The sequence below is a fragment of the Salmo salar genome, chromosome 04 (genome assembly GCF_965601325.2).
Source record: "Salmo salar chromosome 04, fSalSal1, whole genome shotgun sequence".
Classification (NCBI taxonomy): domain Eukaryota; kingdom Metazoa; phylum Chordata; class Actinopteri; order Salmoniformes; family Salmonidae; genus Salmo; species Salmo salar.
In genome coordinates, this window is record NC_138294.1 from 85,848,241 (window position 1) to 85,869,053 (window position 20,813).

The 20,813-nt window shown below is 45.6% G+C and overlaps 1 protein-coding gene across 1 annotated transcript in view; it reads right to left on the reverse strand.

Annotated features, from left to right (window-relative positions):
- LOC106603922 (teneurin-2) overlaps nucleotides 1-20,813 on the reverse strand; it is a 132,637-nt gene that overhangs the window by 53,093 nt on the left and 58,731 nt on the right. Inside the window, exon 5 of the mRNA XM_045717387.2 lies at nucleotides 724-846. Within this exon, the coding sequence (XP_045573343.2) occupies nucleotides 724-846 (123 nt within the window). The remainder of the gene's footprint in view (nucleotides 1-723; nucleotides 847-20,813) is intronic.

Consider the following 20,813-nt stretch of genomic DNA (forward strand, 5'->3'; position numbering starts at 1 on the left):
AACCCTTCAGAGAGCGGTTTCACAGCACCTTCCACCCACGCTACGCCTCCTCTCGCTGGATTACATGGTGTTGTTACAGTCCTCCTAAATTAAGACGGCCAGCCAATTCCACAGCCTGAAGGGAGGGATATGGTTTTAGCAGAAATCAAACGAATGTGCATTGGTATGAGGGAGGAATTACTAAGGATTTATCTGAGAGCTTGTTTTCTCATTTTTTACTAGTTAGCAGGGAAATTGCGACATTACGGCAACATGGTGGACAGACGGTGAGCCTTGTGTCATTTTTAGATTAGGCGCCGACTGCAAACGTCGAACTACAAGGTAAATAATCTGAGTTGTAATGCGATTGGCAACGTTCCTTTAATAGAACCTGTGTACACTCTGTTGATGTAATTACAATTCTAGAACAGCTATGCACCAGACAGGGTAAGCTCCACTATAACTCAAACAGGAGAACTAGTTGTAATTTGTTCACTAACGAATGAAAGCCAGGGTCTTCTTGCTCTTTCTCTGTCTGTTACATTAGCAGGCTGTACATTTGTACTACATGCTACCTTCAAATTCATAATCTAGCCCAGAGCTACCAGAACAGTTTATTCTGCAGGCCTCACTAGTTGTTAGAGCCCCAGTCTCCAGTCATCCATGTAGCCTCAGTGTAGTGTAGAGGAGGGTTTCAGCACCATGGCCAGGGGCAGTAGCCATGCAGACTCTGGCTGTTCTTACCTCTGCCTCCGGAGGGCACTGTTGCCACGTCGCTGATGCCCGGCAGCTCAGTGCTCAGGCCGTTGTTGATCAGGTGCCCATCAGCCGGCTTCAGCTGCCAGTTGAGCCCTAACAAGTTTAGAGCTGAGAGAGAGAGAGAGAGAGAAACGAGAGAGAAAAACGAGAGAGAAAAACGAGAGAAAGAGAGAGAGAGAGAGAGAGAGAGAGAGAAACGAGAGAGAAAAACGAGAAAAAGAGAGAGAAAGAGAGATAGAGAAAAAAAATAGAATGTGACATGTCCAAGATGGCGCTGCAGTAGGACGTGTTGATCTGTCTCTGTCTTTGTCTTTTCCTGTGTACATAGCCGGTCTTTTTCGTATACATCTTAATCTCACTTTCTATCTACTAAGTAAATATACTTTCCTGCAACCCGCCTCACCCAATGTGGTACGGATCTGCTATTTTTATTCCTTACAACTGGAACTTCCATCAGGAGCTAGCCAGCTAACTAGCTACTAGTCTTTGTTAGCTACGGCTAGCGATCCTCGCCTTCCTTTCCCCGTCATCAGCCAGCCTTCGCTTGGACAACACCTGCCAATCTGCACAGCACGATATCAACCCAGAGCATATCGGACTGCTTCTCTCTACCATATCACCGGATTCCTGCCGCTCTGGATCATTACACCGGATCATTACTCCGGATCATCGCAGCTAGCTAGCTGCAAACGAATGGCTACTGTTAGCTAATGCCTCTGTCCCAAAGAAAGCACCAGCTAGCCTTGAGCTAGCCTCGAGCTAGGCCCATCTCCCGGCTAGCCGAAGAGGTCCACCAGCTAATTCTTGGGCTACAATTCCTCTTTTGCCAACTGGCCTGGACCCTTTATTGTCGACACGGATCCCCGCCGATCCATCACGACTGGATTGCGGTCCCAACTGGCTATTCTGTTACGATGTCGCCGAAGAATCAGCTACTAGCCCCGGCCCGCTAGCTGTTCTGATCGCTGTGTCCCCTGCTTGCCTAGCGTTGTAGTGACTACCGAACGGCACCCTGACTCACCTATTGCTGCTCTTTTGACCCTATGATCACTCGGCTACACAGCTGATGGCCCCTGGACTGTTTCAATGACATTGTACCTCATTTTGTTTACCTGTCGGCCCCAGCCTCAAACTCAGGTCCTGTATGTGCCTAACAGACCCTCTCTGCCCATTCATCGCCATTTACCCGTTGTTGTCTTAGGTCTCCTGATCAACACCTGTGATTGCTTTATGCCTCTCTCTAATGTCAATATGCCTTGTCTACTGCTGTCTTGGCTAGATTTTACTGTTTTATTTCACTGTAGAGCCTTCAGTCCCGTTCAAAATGCCTTAGATAGCTCTTTCGTCCCACCCCACACACACGCGGAGACCTCACCTGGGTTAACTTGTCCCTCCAGAGACGAAACCTCTCTCATCGTTACTCAACGCCTAGGTTTACCTCCACTGTACTCACATCCTACCATACCCTTGTCTGTACAGTACATTATGCCCTGAATCTATTCTACCACGGCCAGAAATCTGCTCCTTTTATTCTCTGTCCCCAACGCACCAGACGACCAGTTCTTATAGCCTTTAGCCGTACCCTTATCCTACTCCTCCTCTGCTCAGTGTGTAAATCAGCTAGGAAGATGTGTCAGCATCGAGTAATTGTCTCTGGCCCCCTCCCAGTTAGGGGGAGTGATGAGCTCTACAGCAGAGTCTTACAACTCAATCGCTGGTTGAAAACTGTTTTCTGCCCCTCCAAAAAGATAGAATTTGTAGATAATTGGCCCTCTTTCTGGGACTCACCCACAAACAGGACCAAGCCTGGACTGTTGAGGAGTGACGGACTCCATCCTAGCTGGAGGGGTGCTCTCATCTTATCTACGAACATAGACAGGGCTCTAACTCCCCTAGCTCCACAATGAAATAGGGTGCAGGCCAGGCAGCAGGCTGTTAGCCAGCCTGCCAGCTTAGTGGAGTCTCCCACTAGTACAGTCAGTGTAGTCAGCTCAGCTATCTCCACTGAGACAGTGTCTGTGCCTCGACCTAGGTTGGGCAAAACTAAACATGGCGGTGTTCGCCTTAGCAATCTCACTAGAGTAAAGACCTCCTCCATTCCTGCCATTATTGAAAGAGATTGTGATACCTCACATCTCAAAATGGGGCAACTTAATGTTAGATCCATCACATCCATAGCAGTTATAGTCAATGAACTAATCACTGAACATAATCTTGATGTGATTGGCCTGACAGAAACATGGCTTAAGCCTGATGAATTTACTGTGTTAAATGAGGCCTCACCTCCTGGTTACACTAGTGACCAAATCCCCCGCACATCCCGCAAAGGCGGAGGTGTTGCTAACATTTACGATAGAAAATTTCAATTTACAAAAAAAGTTTGAGCTTCAATTCATGAAATCTATGCAGCCTACTCAATCACTTTTTATAGGTACTTTTTATAGGTACTGTTTACAGGCCTCCTGGGCCATATACAGCGTTCCGCACTGAGTTCCCTGAATTCCTATCGGACCTTGTAGTCATGACAGATAATATAAAGTTTTTTGGTGACTTTAATATTCACATGGAAAAGTCCACAGACCCACTCCAAAAGGCTTTCGGAGCCATCATCGACTCAATGGAAACACTTATCTCCCTCACTAGCTTTAAGCACCAGCTGTCAGAGCAGCTCACAGATCACTGCACCTGTACATAGCATCTATAATTTAGGCCAAACAACTACCTCTTCCCCTACTGCATTTATTTATTTTGCTCCTTTGCACCCCATTATTTCTATTTCTACTTTGCACTTTCTTCTACTACAAATCTACCATTCCAGTGTTTTACTTGCTATATTGTATTTACTTTGCCACCATGGCCTTTTTTGCCTTTACCTCCCTTATCTCACCACATTTGCTCACATTGTATATAGACTTATTTTTCTACTGTATTATTGACTGTATGTTTGTTTTACTCCATGTGTAACTCTGTGTTGTTGTATGTGTCGAACTGCTTTGCTTTATTCTTGGCCAGGTCTCAATTGTAAATGAGAACTTGTTCTCAACTTGCCTACCTGGTTAAATAAAGGTGAAATATATATATTTTTTTAAATGGGTTTTGTCCAACATGTCTCCGGACCTACTCACTGCCACAGTCATACTCTGGACCTAGTTTTGTCCCATGCAATAAATGTTGTGGATCTTAATGTTTTTCCTCATAATCCTGGACTATCGGACCACCATTTTATTACGTTTGCAATCGCAACAAATGATCTGCTCAGACCCCAACCAAGGATCATCAAAAGTCGTGCTATAAATTTTCGGACAACCCAAAGATTCCTAGATGCCCTTCCAGACTCTCTCCGCCTACCCAAGGATGTCAGAGTACAAAAATCAGTTAACTTCTTATGGATGGGTGGCAGTATTGAGTAGCTTGGATGAAGAAGGTGCCCAGAGTAAACGGCCTGCTACTCAGGCCCAGAAGCTAAGATATGCATATGATTAGTATGATTGGATAGAAAACACTCTGAAGTTTCTAGAACTGTTTGAATGATGTCTGTGAGTGTAACAGAACTCATATGGCAGGCAAAAACCTGATAAAAAAATCCAACCAGGAAGTGTGGAAATCTGAGGTTTGTAGTTTTTCAAGTGATTGCCTATCCAGTATACAGTGTCTGTGGGGTCATTTGCACTTCCTAAGGCTTCCACTAGATGTCAACAGTCTTTAGAACATTGTTTCATGCCTCTACTGTGAATGGGGAGAGAATAAGAGCATATGGAGTCAGATGACTGAGAAAATGACATGAGTTCAATCGCGTGCGCACCCGTGAGATTTAGGTGTGTTCCTTTTCATTTCTGAAGACAAAGGAATCGTCCGGTTGGAATATTATGGAAGATTTATGATAAAATCATCCTAAAGATTGATTTGATACATCGTTTGACATGTTTCTACGAACTGTAATATAACTTTTTTGACTTTTCGTCTGAACTTACTGTGCGAGCACAGTGCATTTGGATTACTCGACTGAACGCGCAAACAAAAAGGAGGTATTTGGACATAAAGGATGGACTTTATCAAACAAAACAAAAATGTATTGTGGAACTGGGATTCCTGGGAGTACATTCCGATGAAGATCATCAAAGGAAAGTGAATATTTCTAATGGTATTTGTGACTTCTGTTGACTCCAAAATGGCGGGTATCTGTATGGATTGTTTTGATATCTGAGCGCTGTACTCAGATTATTGAAAAGTTTGCTTTCGCCGTAAAGCTTTTTTGAAATCTGACACAGCGGTTGCATTAACCTGTTGGGGGTAGGGGGCAGTATTGACACGGCCGGATAAAAAACGTACCCGATTTAATCTGGTTACTACTCCTGCCCAGTAACTAGAATATGCATATAATTATTGGCTTTGGATAGAAAACACCCTAATGTTTCTAAAACTGTTTGAATGGTGTCTGTGAGTATAACAGAACTCATATGGCAGGCAAAAACCTGAGAAGATTCCTTACAGGAAGTGCCCTCTCTGACAAGATCTTGTTCTTCTTGTCTCTGTTTATTGAAGACTGAGGATCTTTGCTGTAACGTGACACTTCCTACGGCTCCCATAGGCTCTCAGAGCCCGGGAAAAAGCTGAATGATATCGAGGCAGCCCCAGGCTGAAACACATTATCGCTTTTGGCAAGTGGCCGATCAGAGGACAATGGGCTTAGGCGCGTGCACGAGTCGACCCCGTGCTTTATTTTCTTTCGTCTTTTTACCTAAACGCAGATTCCCGGTCGGAATATTATCGTTTTTTTTACGAGAAAAATGGCATAAAAATTGATTTTAAACAGCGGTTGACATGCTTCGAAGTACGGTAATGGAATATTTACAATTTTTTGGTCACGAAATGCGCCGTGCTCGTCACCCTTCTTTACCCTTTCGGATAGTGTCTTGAACGCACGAACAAAACGCCGCTATTTGGATATAACAATGGATTATTTGGGACCAAACCAACATTTGTTATTGAAGTAGAAGTCCTGGGAGTGCATTCTGACGAAGAACACCAAAGGTAATCAAACTTTTCTAATAGTAAATCGGAGTTTGGTGAAGGCTAAACTTGCTGGGTGTCTAAATAGCTAGCCCTGTGATGCCGGGCTATCTACTTAGAATATTGCAAAATGTGCTTTCACCGAAAAGCTATTTTAAAATCGGACATATCGAGTGCATAGAGTTCTGTATCTATAATTCTTAAAATAATTGTTATGCTTTTTGTGAACGTTTATCGTGAGTAATTTAGTAAATCTTTAGTAAATTCACCGGAAGTTTGCGGGGGGTATGCTAGTTCTGAACGTCACATGCTAATGTAAAAAGCTGGTTTTTGATATAAATATGAACTTGATTGAACAAAACATGCATGTATTGTATAACATAATGTCCTAGGGTTGTCATCTGATGAAGATCATCAAAGGTTAGTGCTGCATTTAGCTGTCTTCTGGGTTTTTGTGACATTATATGCTAGCTTGAAAAATGGGTGTCTGATTATTTCTGGCTGGGTACTCTGCTGACATAATCTAATGTTTTGCTTTCGTTGTAAAGCCTTTTTGAAATCGGACAGTGTGGTTAGATTAACGAGAGTCTTGTCTTTAAAATGTTTGAGAAATTGAAGTAATAGCATTTCTAAGGTATTTGAATAACGCGCCACGGGATTTCACTGGCTGTTACGTAGGTGGGACGAAATCGTCCCACTGGCCCTAGAGAAGTTAAGGAGAAGTGTATCTTTAATTCTGTGCATAACACTTGTATATTTTATCAACGTTTATGATAAGTATTTCTGTAAATTGATGTGGCTCTCTGCAAAGTCACCGAAGGTTTTGGAGGCAAAACATTACTGAACATAACGCGCCAATGTAAACTTAGATTTTTGGATATAAATATGAACTTTATCAAACAAAACATACATGTATTGTGTAACATGAAGTCCTATGAGTGCCATCTGATGAAGATCATCAAAGGTTAGTGATTCATTTTATCTCTATTCCTACTTTTTGTGACTCCTCTCTTTGGCTGGAAAATGGCTGTATGTTTTTTTGTGACTAGGTGCTGACCTAACATAATCGTTTGGTGTGCTTTCGCTGTAAAGCCTTTTTGAAATCGGACACTGTGGTTGGATTAATAAGAATCTTATCTTTAAAATGGTGTATAATACTTGTATGTTTGAGGAATTTTAATTATGAGATTGTTGCTGTTTTGAATTTGGCGCTCTGCACTTTCACTGGCTGTTGTCATATCGATCCCGTTATTGGGATTTCAGCCGTAAGAAGTTAACCACCTAACTGAGGAACTCAATTTAACCTTGCGCAGTACCCTAGATGCAGTCGCACCCCTAAAAACCAAAAACATTTGTCATAAGAAACTAGCTCCCTGGTATACAGAAAATATCCGAGCTCTGAAGCAAGCTTCCAGAAAACTGGAACGGAAATGGCGCTACACCAAACTGGAAGTCTTCGGACTAGCTTGGAAAGACAGTACCGTGCAGTATCAAAGAGCCCTCACTGCTGCTCGATCATCCTATTTTTCCAACTTAATTGAGGAAAATAAGATCAATCCAAAATTTATTTTTGATACTGTCGCAAAGCTAACTAAAAAGCAGCATTCCCCAAGACAGGATGGCTTTCACTTCAGCAGTGATAAATTCATGAACTTCTTTGACGAAAGATCATGATCATTAGAAAGCAAATTATGGACTCCTCTTTAAATCTGCGTATTCCTCCAAGCTCAGTTGTCCTGAGTCTGCACAACTCTGCCAGGACCTAGGATCAAGGGAGACACTCAAGTTTTTTAGTACTATATCTCTTGACCCATTGATGAAAATAATCATGACCTCTAAACCTTCAAGCTGTATACTGGACCCTATTCCAACTAAACTACTGAAAGAGCTGCTTCCTGTGCTTGGCCCTCCTATGTTGAACATAATAAATGGTTCTCTATCCACCGGATGTGTACCAAACTCATTAAAAGTGGCAGTAATAAAGCCTCTCTTGAAAAAGCCAAACCTTGACCCAGAAAATATAAAAACTATCGGCCTATATCGAATCTCCCATTCCTCTCAAATATTTTTGAAAAAGCTGTTGCGCAGCAACTCACTGTCTTCCTGAAGACAAACAATGTATACGAAACGCTTCAGTCTGGTTTTAGACCCCATCATAGCACTGAGACTGCACTTGTGAAGGTGGTAAATTACCTTTTAATGGCGTCAGACTGAGGCTCTGCATCTGTCCTCGCGCTCCTAGACCTTAGTGTTGCTTTTAATACCATCAATCACCACATTCTTTTGGAGAGACTGGAAACCCAAATTGGTCTACAAGGACAAGTTCTGGCCTGGTTTAGATCTTATCTGTTGGAAATATATCAGTTTGTCTCCGTGGATGGTTTGTCCTCTGACAAATCAACTGTAAATTTTGGTGTTCCTCAAGGCTCCATTTTAGGACCACTATTGTTTTCACTATATATTTTACCTCTTGGTGATGTCATTCGGAAACATAATGTTAACTTTCACTGCTATGCGGATGACACTCATTTCGATGAAACATGGTGAAGCCCCAAAATTGTCCTCCCTGGAAGCCTGTGTTTCAGGGTTGGGTTGGGCTGGTTTAGGATGGTTTGGGTTGGGCTGGTTTGGGCTGTGTTGGGTTGGGCTGGTTTGAGTCCAGTGGTTAACGAGCTTGCCCACACAAGTGGACTGTAAGCCCACAGCTCAGAAGAATGGTTTAATCAGCCAATCACTTATCATTACTTAATCACAATGGCCTTTAGGTAAACCACTTCACACCAATGCTCAGGTAAAAGCTCTCTAAACAGCCATGACAGAGTTGGTCTCCATACCTGTCTGGTGCAAGAGATGCTGGAAATCTGGATTTAAAAAAAGACATACGGCTGAATAAAAATTGGACATGACTCAAAATAACATCTTGCTATGAATTCAGGGACAAAGTGACATGAGCAAAGATGACTATCTTGAGTTAATCTCCTCTTACATTTCTTGCTAGGAAAAGACCTTGGATTCATATCAGAAATGTTTTTTCATCTTCACGTCAGAACTGCAATTACTGCTGCCAATGACCTTTTCCACAGAGAGGAGAACATTCATTTCAGATATATCAGAAAAACATCTGAAAATTAGCTATTAGGTTAGGGACAGGGATGTCATCTTGTTGAAGCACACAACAACCTCACTATTACAAGTCAGCCAGATCAATGCTCTCTATGATAATAATCAGAGCAGTAAGGCCATCTACATGTGTTCCATGGGTTAGTAACAGGGGGCACAAATGAAATCTACTCTACTAACGGCTACGTAGGGACCAAGGGGGTTTTAATATTCTTCCCAGTCCCTTGTACCCTAGTCCACATGAATACACACTAGCACACACTCTGACATTGGCATGTGCAGGCACAGGAGTATGCATGCAAGCATAAAGGCCACACACACGCACGCACACGCACACACACACACACACACACATAGAAGAAGAAGAAGAAGGAGCAGACTTCTGCTATATCAGTGTTAATGACTCCTCTTCATCCTTGCCCTCCTATCCCAACTATATCTCATCCTCAGAAAATCGATGGCTGTGGCCTCCCGAGTGGCGCAGTGGTCTAAGGCACTGCATCACAGTGCTAGCTGAGTCACTACAGATCCTGGTTCAATCCCGGGCTGTGTCGCAGCCGGCCCGAGACCAGGAAACCCATGAGGCGGCGCACAATTGGCCCAGCATCGTCCGGGTTAGGGGAGGGTTTGGCCGTCCCTCTAGCGACTCCTTGTGGCAGGCCGGGTGCATGCACACTGACACGGTCGCAAGGTGTACAGTGTTTCCTCCGCTTATGTCAAGAAGCAGCGCTGCTTGGAAGGGTCGTGTTTCAGAGGACACACGGCTCTTGACCTTCGCCTCTCCCGAGTCCGTATGGGAGATGCAGTGACGGGACAAGACTGTAGCTACCAATTAAGGAGAAAAAGTGAAAATATAAATCGATGGCTTTCCATTCAGCCCCCCTCCCCACTGAGCTTGAGCACGGACTGAGGCAGACAGTAGGCCGAGGAGGATAAATGGAGCAGGATGGACCTCTCAGTATCACTCCAGTCTGAGCTGCTCAGCTTGACGTGGGGAGGAAGGCAGACCGGGAGTAACTGTGCTCCTACACCACACCACTGTCAGCCTCGCTCTATTGGCAGAGACGAAGCAGAGATGGAGCAGCCCTTTTCACTACCTCCTCTTACTCTCTCTATCTGCTTATCTGTCACAATCCATCGCCTTCAATCTACCTCCATCGCCTTCAATCTACCTCCCGCTCCTTCAATCTACCTCCCGCTCCTTCAATCTACCGTCCATCTCCTTCAATCTACCTCCATCTCCTTCAACCTACCTGCCTCTCCTTCAATCTACCTGCCTCTCCTTCAGTCTACAATCTACTTCCTTGTCCGTCAATCTACCTTCCCACTCCCATTTCCTTCATTAATCTCTCTCGGTAAACATTCATTCCTCTCCCAGCAGTCACTAGGCCATACACTTTACTATGGTGACATTGGGCTGCCTGTTGCTGATCCAAGCACAGATAAAATCAGGGACAAGGAAGTCACGAAACCATATCAATAACAACCACTAATGTGACACAATTTAATGCATTTATGTTGATGCTGGCAAGAAACGTGTCTTTACGCTCAGGCTGTAGAGGGCAACCTTACTATAAACCATTGCCGTGTTCAACAGGGAATCAATGATAAGGACAAGGTCTACGCATAGAGCCATACTGTATATCAGCTCTGTATTGCAGGGAGACACACCTCTATGCAGTGCAGAGCAATATCACTACCTTCCTCACCTCTATACAGTACTACACAGCAATAACACTACCTTCCACACCTCTATATAGTACACAGCAATATCACTACCTTCCTCACCTCTATACAGTACTACACAGCAATAACACTACCTTCCACACCTCTATACAGTACTACACAGCAATAACACTACCTTCCACACCTCTATACAGTACTACACAGCAATAACACTACCTTCCACACCTCTATACAGTACTACACAGCAATAACACTACCTTCCTCACCTCTATACAGTACTACACAGCAATAACACTACCTTCCACACCTCTATACAGTACTACACAGCAATAACACTACCTTCCACACCTCTATACAGTACTACACAGCAATAACACTACCTTCCACACCTCTATACAGTACTACACAGCAATAACACTACCTTCCACACCTCTATACAGTACTACACAGCAATAACACTACCTTCCACACCTCTATACAGTACTACACTACCTTCCTCAACCTAGGATGGTGCCAAGAGACAAATACAGTCAATTGTTAATTACATTCATATCATTCAATAACAATCAAATGGTGCCATTCGAAAAATAGCAGTTCTCAGTGACTATTTTCAAACGATCTCCTCAAGCCGTGCGCACAGTCATTCTACATTTAAGCACAAAAATAAAATAATACGAATTCAGGCTGGCTGTGCAGCTATAGTTATGCATACTGTAAATGCACCCACGGGGATGACCATAGAAAAAAAGCATTGGAGAAAAGCAAGCATTAGCATTAGCTCAAAGACAAGCGCTGCAGGCAGGCGCTGCGTACTGCTGTCTGTACAACTCCCAAAGTTCACCCAGATAATCATCAGCTGATTGAACACAAGCTGGCCAATCAGGCGAAGAGACAGTAAAAATGAAGCTAAATTACAGACAAGCCTCTCAAGCTGTTGGTCATCCTTAGTTAATTCTGACCAACGACCCAAAAGCTCCAGATCCATTAATAAATCCTCGCCTTCGGGTTCCTTTCCCTTCCTAGTGTCTTTCTGTACAACACAGTCTTCTGTAGGCCTTGTCTAAAGACACATGTAAAGCAATGGAAACTAGGTGATGAATGGTTAATCCGTCTGTCAACGAACCAGGTCTGCCAACGAACCTTGTGGTTAAGAGCGTTGGGCCAGTAATCAAAAAGGTTGCAGTTTTGAATCTCTAAGCTGACTTGGGGAAAAATATGCCGATGTGCCCTTGAGCAAGGTACTTAACCCTAATTGCTCCTGTAAGTCGCTCTGGATAAGAGCGTCTGCTAAATGACTAAAATGTAAATGACAAGTCGCTTCAATGCACTTAGACTGCTTAATCACATCTGTGGGAAATCTTCCACAAACTCATTTTCAGCCCGCAATAAACATGAATAATTAACTGAAAATGTGTTAGATGAGAAATTAATGAGATGACGCATAACACTTTATGTAATCTTTATGTATAATTCACCTCCTAAAAGTGATAATATTACCTACAGAGGTACTCATCAGACCGGTGACTGAGTCCCCCTCGTCTCTGTCTCTACTGCAGGAGCAGGATGGCCCAACTTCACCATCCCTGTTCTGTTCTGTACAGCCAGGCAGACACTCATCAATGAACAGCACAGAGAGATACCCCTGTGGACTAATGCAGTCTAATGGTTTATTATTGGCTACGACTCACTTCATTTGGTTCCTTATTAAAACTCAATGTGACATTCCAAGATATAATAAATTGGTGTGGGGAGTCTGATGAATTCTATGAATCTAACAGTTGAGAAGACTTCAGGAAGACAGATGGGGACAGACTTGGTGTGGCTGAAGCATAGGGACACTGAAGGAGTAACTACTCATAATAACACAAAGAATGGCTTTCAAGCCTATATACTGTTACTATACAGCCCATGTGAGCTGCTCACAGTGAAGAGAGAGAGAGACCGCTCCCTCCAGGGATTTCTCCAGCAAAAGCAAACACAGCTAAGTGTAGACTTTGAACTACAACTACAGGGGAGCTGGGCGGACCGGCTGAGGAGCAGAGGGAAGCAGGCCGTGCTGTGGTGGAGATGGGCTGTGGTGTGATGGAGGAAACCAGGCCGTGCTGTGGTGGAGATGGGCCGTGGTGTGATGGAGGAAACCAGGCCGTGCTGTGGTGGAGATGGGCCGTGGTGTGATGGAGGAAACTAGGCCGTGCTGTGGTGATGGGCCGTGGTGTGATGGAGGAAACCAGGCCGTGTTGTGGTGATGGGCCGTGGTGTGATGGAGGAAACTAGGCCGTGCTGTGGTGATGGGCCGTGGTGTGATGGAGGAAACCAGGCCGTGTTGTGGTGGAGATGGGCCGTGGTGTGATGGAGGAAACCAGGCCGTGTTGTGATGGAGATGGGCCGTGGTGTGATGGAGGAAACCAGGCCGTGTTGTGATGGAGATGGGCCGTGGTGTGATGGAGGAAACTAGGCCGTGCTGTGGTGGAGATGGGCCATGGTGTGATGGAGGAAACCAGGCCGTGCTGTGGTGGAGATGGGCCGTGGTGTGATGGAGGAAACTAGGCCGTGCTGTGGTGGATATGGGCCGTGGTGTGATGGAGGAAACCAGGCCGTGCTGTGGTGGATATGGGCCGTGGTGTGATGGAGGAAACTAGGCCGTACTGTGGTGGAGATGGGCCATGGTGTGATGGAGGAAACCAGGCCGTGCTGTGGTGGAGATGGGCCGTGGTGTGATGGAGGAAACCAGGCCGTGCTGTGGTGGATATGGGCCGTGGTGTGATGGAGGAAACTAGGCCGTGCTGTAGTGATGGGCCGTGGTGTGATGGAGGAAACCAGGCCATGCTGTGGTGGAGATGGGCCGTGGTGTGATGGAGGAAACTAGGCCGTGCTGTGGTGGAGATGGGCCGTGGTGTGATGGAGGGAACCAGGCCGTGCTGTGGTGGAGATGGGCCATGGTGTGATGGAGGAAACCAGGCCGTGCTGTGGTGGAGATGGGCCGTGGTGTGATGGAGGAAACCAGGCCGTGCTGTGGTGGAGATGGGCCGTGGTGTGATGGAGGAAACTAGGCCGTACTGTGGTGGATATGGGCCGTGGTGTGATGGAGGAAACCAGGCCGTGTTGTGATGGAGATGGGCCGTGGTGTGATGGAGGAAACTAGGCCGTGCTGTAGTGATGGGCCGTGGTGTGATGGAGGAAACCAGGCCGTGCTGTGGTGGAGATGGGCCGTGGTGTGGTGGAGGAGAGGAGATCAGGCCATGCTCGCTTGGTCCCCCAGCAGGACCAGCCTCTGATGAACATGGGGGCCACACCTCTACTGACTGATGCAACTAAGTGGCAGTTCACAGCAATCAGAGGGCAGGATTAGAGTTAGTTCAAAGCAGGTGTGCAGACTGTGCACCACCACTACCCCATCGCCATAGAGACCACTCAAATGATAAGCATGTATACACTGACAGACACAGACTGAAAAACCAGCCCGTCCGTCCGCAAGACTGCACACACACACACACACACACACACACACACACACACACACACACACACACACACACACACACACACACACACACACACACACACACACAAACACACACACAAACACTTGCATGGCCAGGGACACAAGCTCACTATGAAATAAAAATGTTTATTCCCACTGATCTCCCTGAGAGTCTCCCTCTTTGAAGGTTCTAGCAACACTGTTGTGAAAACAAACGTGTGTGTGACTATGAGACTCGTGTCTCTCCTAACAATGAAAAGCCAATGCCAACAACAGCAGCCCTTCACAGGGTCTGTCCATCCCCACCACAGCATCCTCTCCCGTCCCTCCACCATGTGTATCCACAGTCCGCTGCTCTAACCTGACCACGGAGGCTGTGGCCCCAGCACCTCCCCTCTGAGATGATTCCTCATGCCGGTGGTACTGGATGGTACTGGATGGTAGTGGATGGTAGTGGATGGTACTGGATGGTAGTGGATGGTAGTGGATGGTACTGGATGGTAGTGGATGGTAGTGGATGGTAGTGGATGGTAGTGGATGGTAGTGGATGGTACTGGATGGTAGTGGATGGTAGTGGATGGTACTGGATGGTAGTGGATGGTAGTGGATGGTAGTGGATGGTACTGGATGGCAGTGGATGGTAGTGGATGGTAGTGGATGGTACTGGATGGTAGTGAATGGGCCATTTTGTTGTCTGATCATCACCTCCTCTGCAGACCTACGGCATGTAAAACGAATTAGCACCACCACCGCCCACCTCCCTCTGCCTGCACCTCCGCTCGGAGAGGGAGATATGTGGGTGTGAAGAGCAGCGTGATGAGATGGATCCAATCTATTCCACTCTGCTTGTCAAAATCCCTGAGAGCAAGCATCAACCATCAGCCATCAACCATCAGCCATCAACCGTCAGCCGTCAACCATCAGCCATCAGCCATCAACCATCAGCCATCAACCATCAGCCATCAACCATCAACCGTCAACCATCAGCTGTCAGCCATCAGCCATCAACCATCAGCCATCAGCCATCAACCATCAGCCATCAACCATCAGCCATCAACCATCAACCATCAGCCATCAACCGTCAGCCGTCAACCATCAGCCATCAACCATCAGCCATCAACCGTCAGCCGTCAACCATCAGCCATCAACCATCAGCCATCAACCGTCAGCAGTCAACCGTCAGCCGTCAACCATCAGCCATCAACCGTCAGCCATCAACCACCAGCCATCAACCATCAGCCATCAACAGTCAACCATCAGCCATCAACCATCAACCGTCAGCCGTCAACCATCAGCCATCAACCATCAGCCATCAACCATCAGCCATCAACCATCAACCGTCAACCATCAGCTGTCAGCCATCAGCCATCAACCATCAGCCATCAACCATCAGCCATCAACCATCAGCCATCAACCGTCAGCCGTCAACCATCAGCCATCAGCCATCAACCATCAGCCATCAACCGTCAGCCGTCAACCATCAGCCATCAACCATCAGCCATCAACCGTCAGCAGTCAACCGTCAGCCGTCAACCATCAGCCATCAACCGTCAACCATCAGCCATCAACCACCAGCCATCAACCATCAGCCATCAACAGTCAACCATCAGCCATCAACCACCAGCCATCAACCACCAGCCATCAACCATCAACCATCAGCCATCAACCATCAGCCATCAACCATCAGCCACCAGCCATCAACCATCAGCCACCAGCCATCAGCCATCAACCATCAGCCACCAGCCATCAACCATCAGCCACCAGCCACCAGCCATCAACCATCAACCATCAGCCACCAGCCATCAACCATCAGCCATCAACCATCAGCCGTCAGCCATCAACCATCAACCATCAACCACCAGCCATCAACCACCAGCCATCAACCATCAACTCATCAACCATCAACCATCAGCCATCAACCATCAACCATCAGTACTCCAGACACATTTTCTTCTTTTTTTACATTCTTTAATGACAACCCTCGTGTTAGGAGTTTCTCTCTTACTCCTTCACCCAGTCCAAATGGACCATGTCACTGTCCTGCCCATGTGCATATGCTGTGGAGACGATTTGCGTGACAGCGTTATACAACCCTATCTGTGTCATGAAGGAGAGCCAGGGAGAATATCCACATACACTACATGACCAAAAGTATGTGGACACCTTCTCGTCAAACATCTCATTCCAAAATCATGAGCATTAATATGGAGTTGGTCCCCCCTTTGTTTCTATAACAGCCTCCACTTTTCTGGGAAGGGTTTCCACTAGATGTTGGAACGTTGCTGCAGGGACTTGCTTCCATTCAGCCACAAGAGCATTAGTGAGGTTGGGCACTGATGTTGGGCGATTAGGCCTGGCTCACAGTCGGCGTTCCAATTCATCCCAAAGGTTTTCGATAGGGTTGAGGTCAGGACTCTGTGCAGGCCAGTCAAGTTCTTCCACACCAATCTCGACAAACCATTTCTGTATGGACCTCGCTTTGTGCATGGGGGCATTGTTATGTTTAAATAGGAACAGGGCCTTCCCCAAACTGTTGCCACAAATTTGGAAGCACAGAATTGTCTAGAATGTCATTGTATACTGTAGCGTTAAGATCTTCCTTCACTGGAACTAAAGGACCTAACCCAAACCATGAAAAACAGCCCAAGACCATTATTCCTCCTCCCCAAAACTTTACGGTTGGCATTTTTCATTGAGGCAGGTAGCATTCTCCTGGCATCCGCCAAACCCAGATTAGTCTATCTGACTGCCAGATGGTGAAGCGTGATTCATCACTCCAGAGAACGTGTTACCAGTCCAATGGCAACAAGCGGCAGCCGACGCTTGGCATTGCGCATAGTGACCTTAGGCTTGTGTGCGGCTACTCAGCCATGGAAACCCATTTCATGAAGTTCGTGACAAATGGTTCTTGTGCTGATGTTGATTCCAGAGATAGTTTGGAACTCAGTAGTGAGTGTTGCAACCGAGGACAGATGATTTTTAAGCGCTACGTGCTTCAGCACTCGGTGGTCCTGTTCTGTGAGCTTGTGTGGCCTACCACTTCACAGCTTAGCCGTTGTTGCTCTTAGACGTTTCCATTTCACAATAACAGCACTTACAGTTGACTGGGACAGATATAGAGGGCAGAATTTTGACGATCTGACTTGTTGGAAAAGTGTCATCCTATGACGGTGCCACGTTGAAAGTCACTGAGCTCTTCAGTAAGGCCATTCTACTGCCAATGTTTTTCTATGGAGATTGCATGGCTGTATGCTCGATTTATACATCTGTCAGCAACGGGTGTGGCTGAAATTGCCGAATCCATTCATTTGAAAGGGGTGTCCACATACTTTTGTATATAAAGTTGAAGTCGGAAGTTTACATACACCTTCGCCAAATACATTCAGAATTCCTGACATTTAATCCTAGTAAAAATTCCCTGTCTTAGGTCATTTAGGATCACCACTTTATTTTAAGAATATGAAATGTTAGAATAATAGTAGAGAGAATTATTTATTTCAGCTTTTATTTCTTTCATCACATTCCCAGTGGGTCAGAAGTTTACATACACTCAATTAGTATTTGGTAGCATTGCCTTTAAATTGTTTAACTTGGGTCAAACGTTTCAGGTAGCCTTCCACAAGCTTCCCACAATAAGTTGGGTGAATTTTGGCCCATTCCTCCTGACCGAGCTGGCGTAACTGAGTCAGGCTTGTAGGCCTCCTTGCTCGCACACGCTTTTTCAGTTCTGCATACACATTTTCTATAGAATTGAGGTCAGGGCTTTGTGATGGCCACTCCAATACCTTGACTTTGCTGTGAGCCATTTTGCCATAACTTTGGAAGGATGCTTGGGGTCATTGTCCATTTGGAAGACCCATTTGGGACCAAGCTTTAACTTCCTGACTGATGTCTTGAGATGTTGCTTCAATATATCCACATACATTTCCTGCCTCATGATGCCATCTATTTTGTGAAGTGCACCAGTCCCTCCTGCAGCAAAGCATCCCCACAACATGATGCTGCCACCCTCGTGCTTCACGGTTGGGATGGTGTTCTTCGGCTTGCAAGCATCCCCCTTTTTCCTCCAAGCATAACGATGGTCATTATGGCCAAACAGTTCTATTTTTGTTTCATCAGACCAGAGTACATTTCTCCAAATAGTACGATCTTTGTCCCCATGTGCAGTTGCAAACCGTAGACTGGCTTTTTTAGGCGGTTTCGGAGCAGTGGCTTCTTCCTTGCTGAGCGGCCATTCAGGTTATGTTGATATAGGACTTGTTTTACTGTGGATATAGATACTTTTGTACCTGTTTCCTCCAGCATCTTCACAAGGTCCTTTGCTGTTGTTCTGGGATTGATTGCACTTTTTGCACCAAAGTACGTTCATCTGTAGGAGACAGAACGCGTCTCCTTCCTGAGTGGTATGGCGGCTGCGTGGTCCCATAGTGTTTATAGTTGCGTACTATTGTTTGTACAGAGGAATGTGGTACCTTCAGGCGTTTGGAAATTGCTCCCAAGGATGAACCAGACTTGTCGAGGTCTACAATTTCCTTTCTGAGGTCTTGGCTGATTTATTTTGATTTCTCCATAATGTCAAGCAAAGAGGCACTGAGTTTGAAGGTAGGCCTTGAAATACATCCACAGGTACACCTCCAATTCACTCAAATGATGTCACTTAGCCTATCAGAAGCTTCTAAAGCCATGACATCATTTTCTGGAATTTTCCAAGCTGTTTAAAGGCACAGTCAACTTAGTGCATGTAAACTTCTGACCCACTGGAATTGTGATACAGTGAATTATAAGTGAAATAATCTGTCTGTAAACAATTGTTGGAAAAATTACTTGGTGTCATGCACAAAGTAGATGTCCTAACCGACTTGCCAAAACTGGTTGAAAAACGAGTTCTAATGACTCCAACCTAAGTGTATGAAAACTTCCGACTTTAACTGTATAGTGTAACTAGAATCAGGCCACATACTACGCCTCCCTTCATACTCTCCACAGCTGCAGCTCTGTTCAGCTCATACTGTATGTGTCTAACCGGCCAAGTTTACCAATAGTGGCTGGCCATTCCAGAAACATTGCCAGCGCTCTCTGCTCTGAAACAGAAATAGACCTGAATGTACCAATACTATGCAGGCTGGCATTTGTTTATAGGGAGAGGAATGAAGTGGAATGGAACTAAATTCTGTAATTTATATATGCCAGAGGCAGAATTTCGAGTGTCAGCTTGAGTTACTGGGAAGAGGCTAGTAGTCAGGATTGTAGATTGTTTTGCTCTTGTTTAAAGTGTGTACGTTGTATAGAATCTCTAACATCTATGGCAGGCTGCATCAGGAAGATTTTCATTCAGAGCTTCGTCTCTGAAGCAGGAAGGGAAGGAATTTCAGGTTGGGCTCTCTCCGGTGTACACCGGATTCATTCCGGACATGACTCTAAAAGTTTTGTAGGCATGAAGGTCAGAGTCTCCAAAGGCTCGGGGGACATGCAGAGATAAAAATAAACACAGTGACAGAGTGGGCGTGTTGATGGAGCGCTGGCAGAACCCAGAGAGGACAGCAGCGCAGGGCAGAGGACGTCTGTCACCAGTCTCACATGGCCCGTCATTAACGATGACGACTGACAGCATTTAGAACACACACATAAAGGTGACCCCTGACAACTCTGCTCCATCACTGATACACAGAGAGAGGGGGTGAAGAATGTGTGTGGTGTGTGTGTGTGTGTGTGTGTGTGTGTGTGTGTGTGTGTGTGTGTGTGTGTGTGTGTGTGTGTGTGTGTGTGTGTGCTCCTGCTTCTACTTGTGTCAGTTGGTTATACTCTAGACATACTCTAAACATACTCAGTAGAATCCTGTTGTATCAGTCATTGGGTTGATTTCAGTGTATCAGTCATTGGGTTGATTTCAGTGTATCAGTCATTGGGTTGATTTCTGTGTATCAGTCATTGGGTTGATTTCTGTGTATCAGTCATTGGGTTGATTTCAGTGTATCAGTCATTAGGTTGATTTCAGTGTATCAGTCATTAGGTTGATTTCAGTGTATCAGTCATTGGGTTGATTTCAGTGTATCAGTCATTGGGTTGATTTCAGTGTATCAGTCATTAGGTTGATTTCAGTGTATCAGTCATTGGGTTGATTTCAGTGTATCAGTCATTGGGTTGATTTCAGTGTATCAGTCATTGGGTTGATTTCTGTGTATCAGTCATTGGGTTGATTTCAGTGTATCAGTCATTGGGTTGATTTCAGTGTATCAGTCATTGGGTTGATTTCAGTGTATCAGTCATTAGGTTTATTTCAGTGTATCAGTCATTAGGTTGATTTCAGTGTATCAGTCATTAGGTTGATTTCAGTGTCAATCACCATCTCTCTTGGTTTCATGTCATGCCTAATGAAAGCCCCTGTAGTGGCAGCTCCAGGTCCAATCCAGCTAACCTAACTAGGAGAGCAGAACCAATCAAAAGGCTGTGTACTCATCATTTATCTCTCTCCTTTCATCCTCTTTTACCAATTAGTGTAAATTAGGCCCGCTGTCCTTTAAGGAGAGTGAGAGAGTGAGAGAGCGAGAGAGCGAGCGAGAGAGCGAGAGAGAGAGAGAGGAGAGAGAGGGAGAGGAGAGAGAGAGAGAGAGCGAGCGAGAGAACGAGCGAGAGAGAGCGAGAGAGAGAGAACGAGAGAGTGAGTGAGAGAGAGAGCGAGAGAGAGAGAGAGAGCGAGAGAGAGAGAGAGCGCACGAGAGAGAGAGCGTGAGAGAGAGAGAGAGCAAGAGGAGAGAGAGAGAGCGAGCGAGAGAGAGAG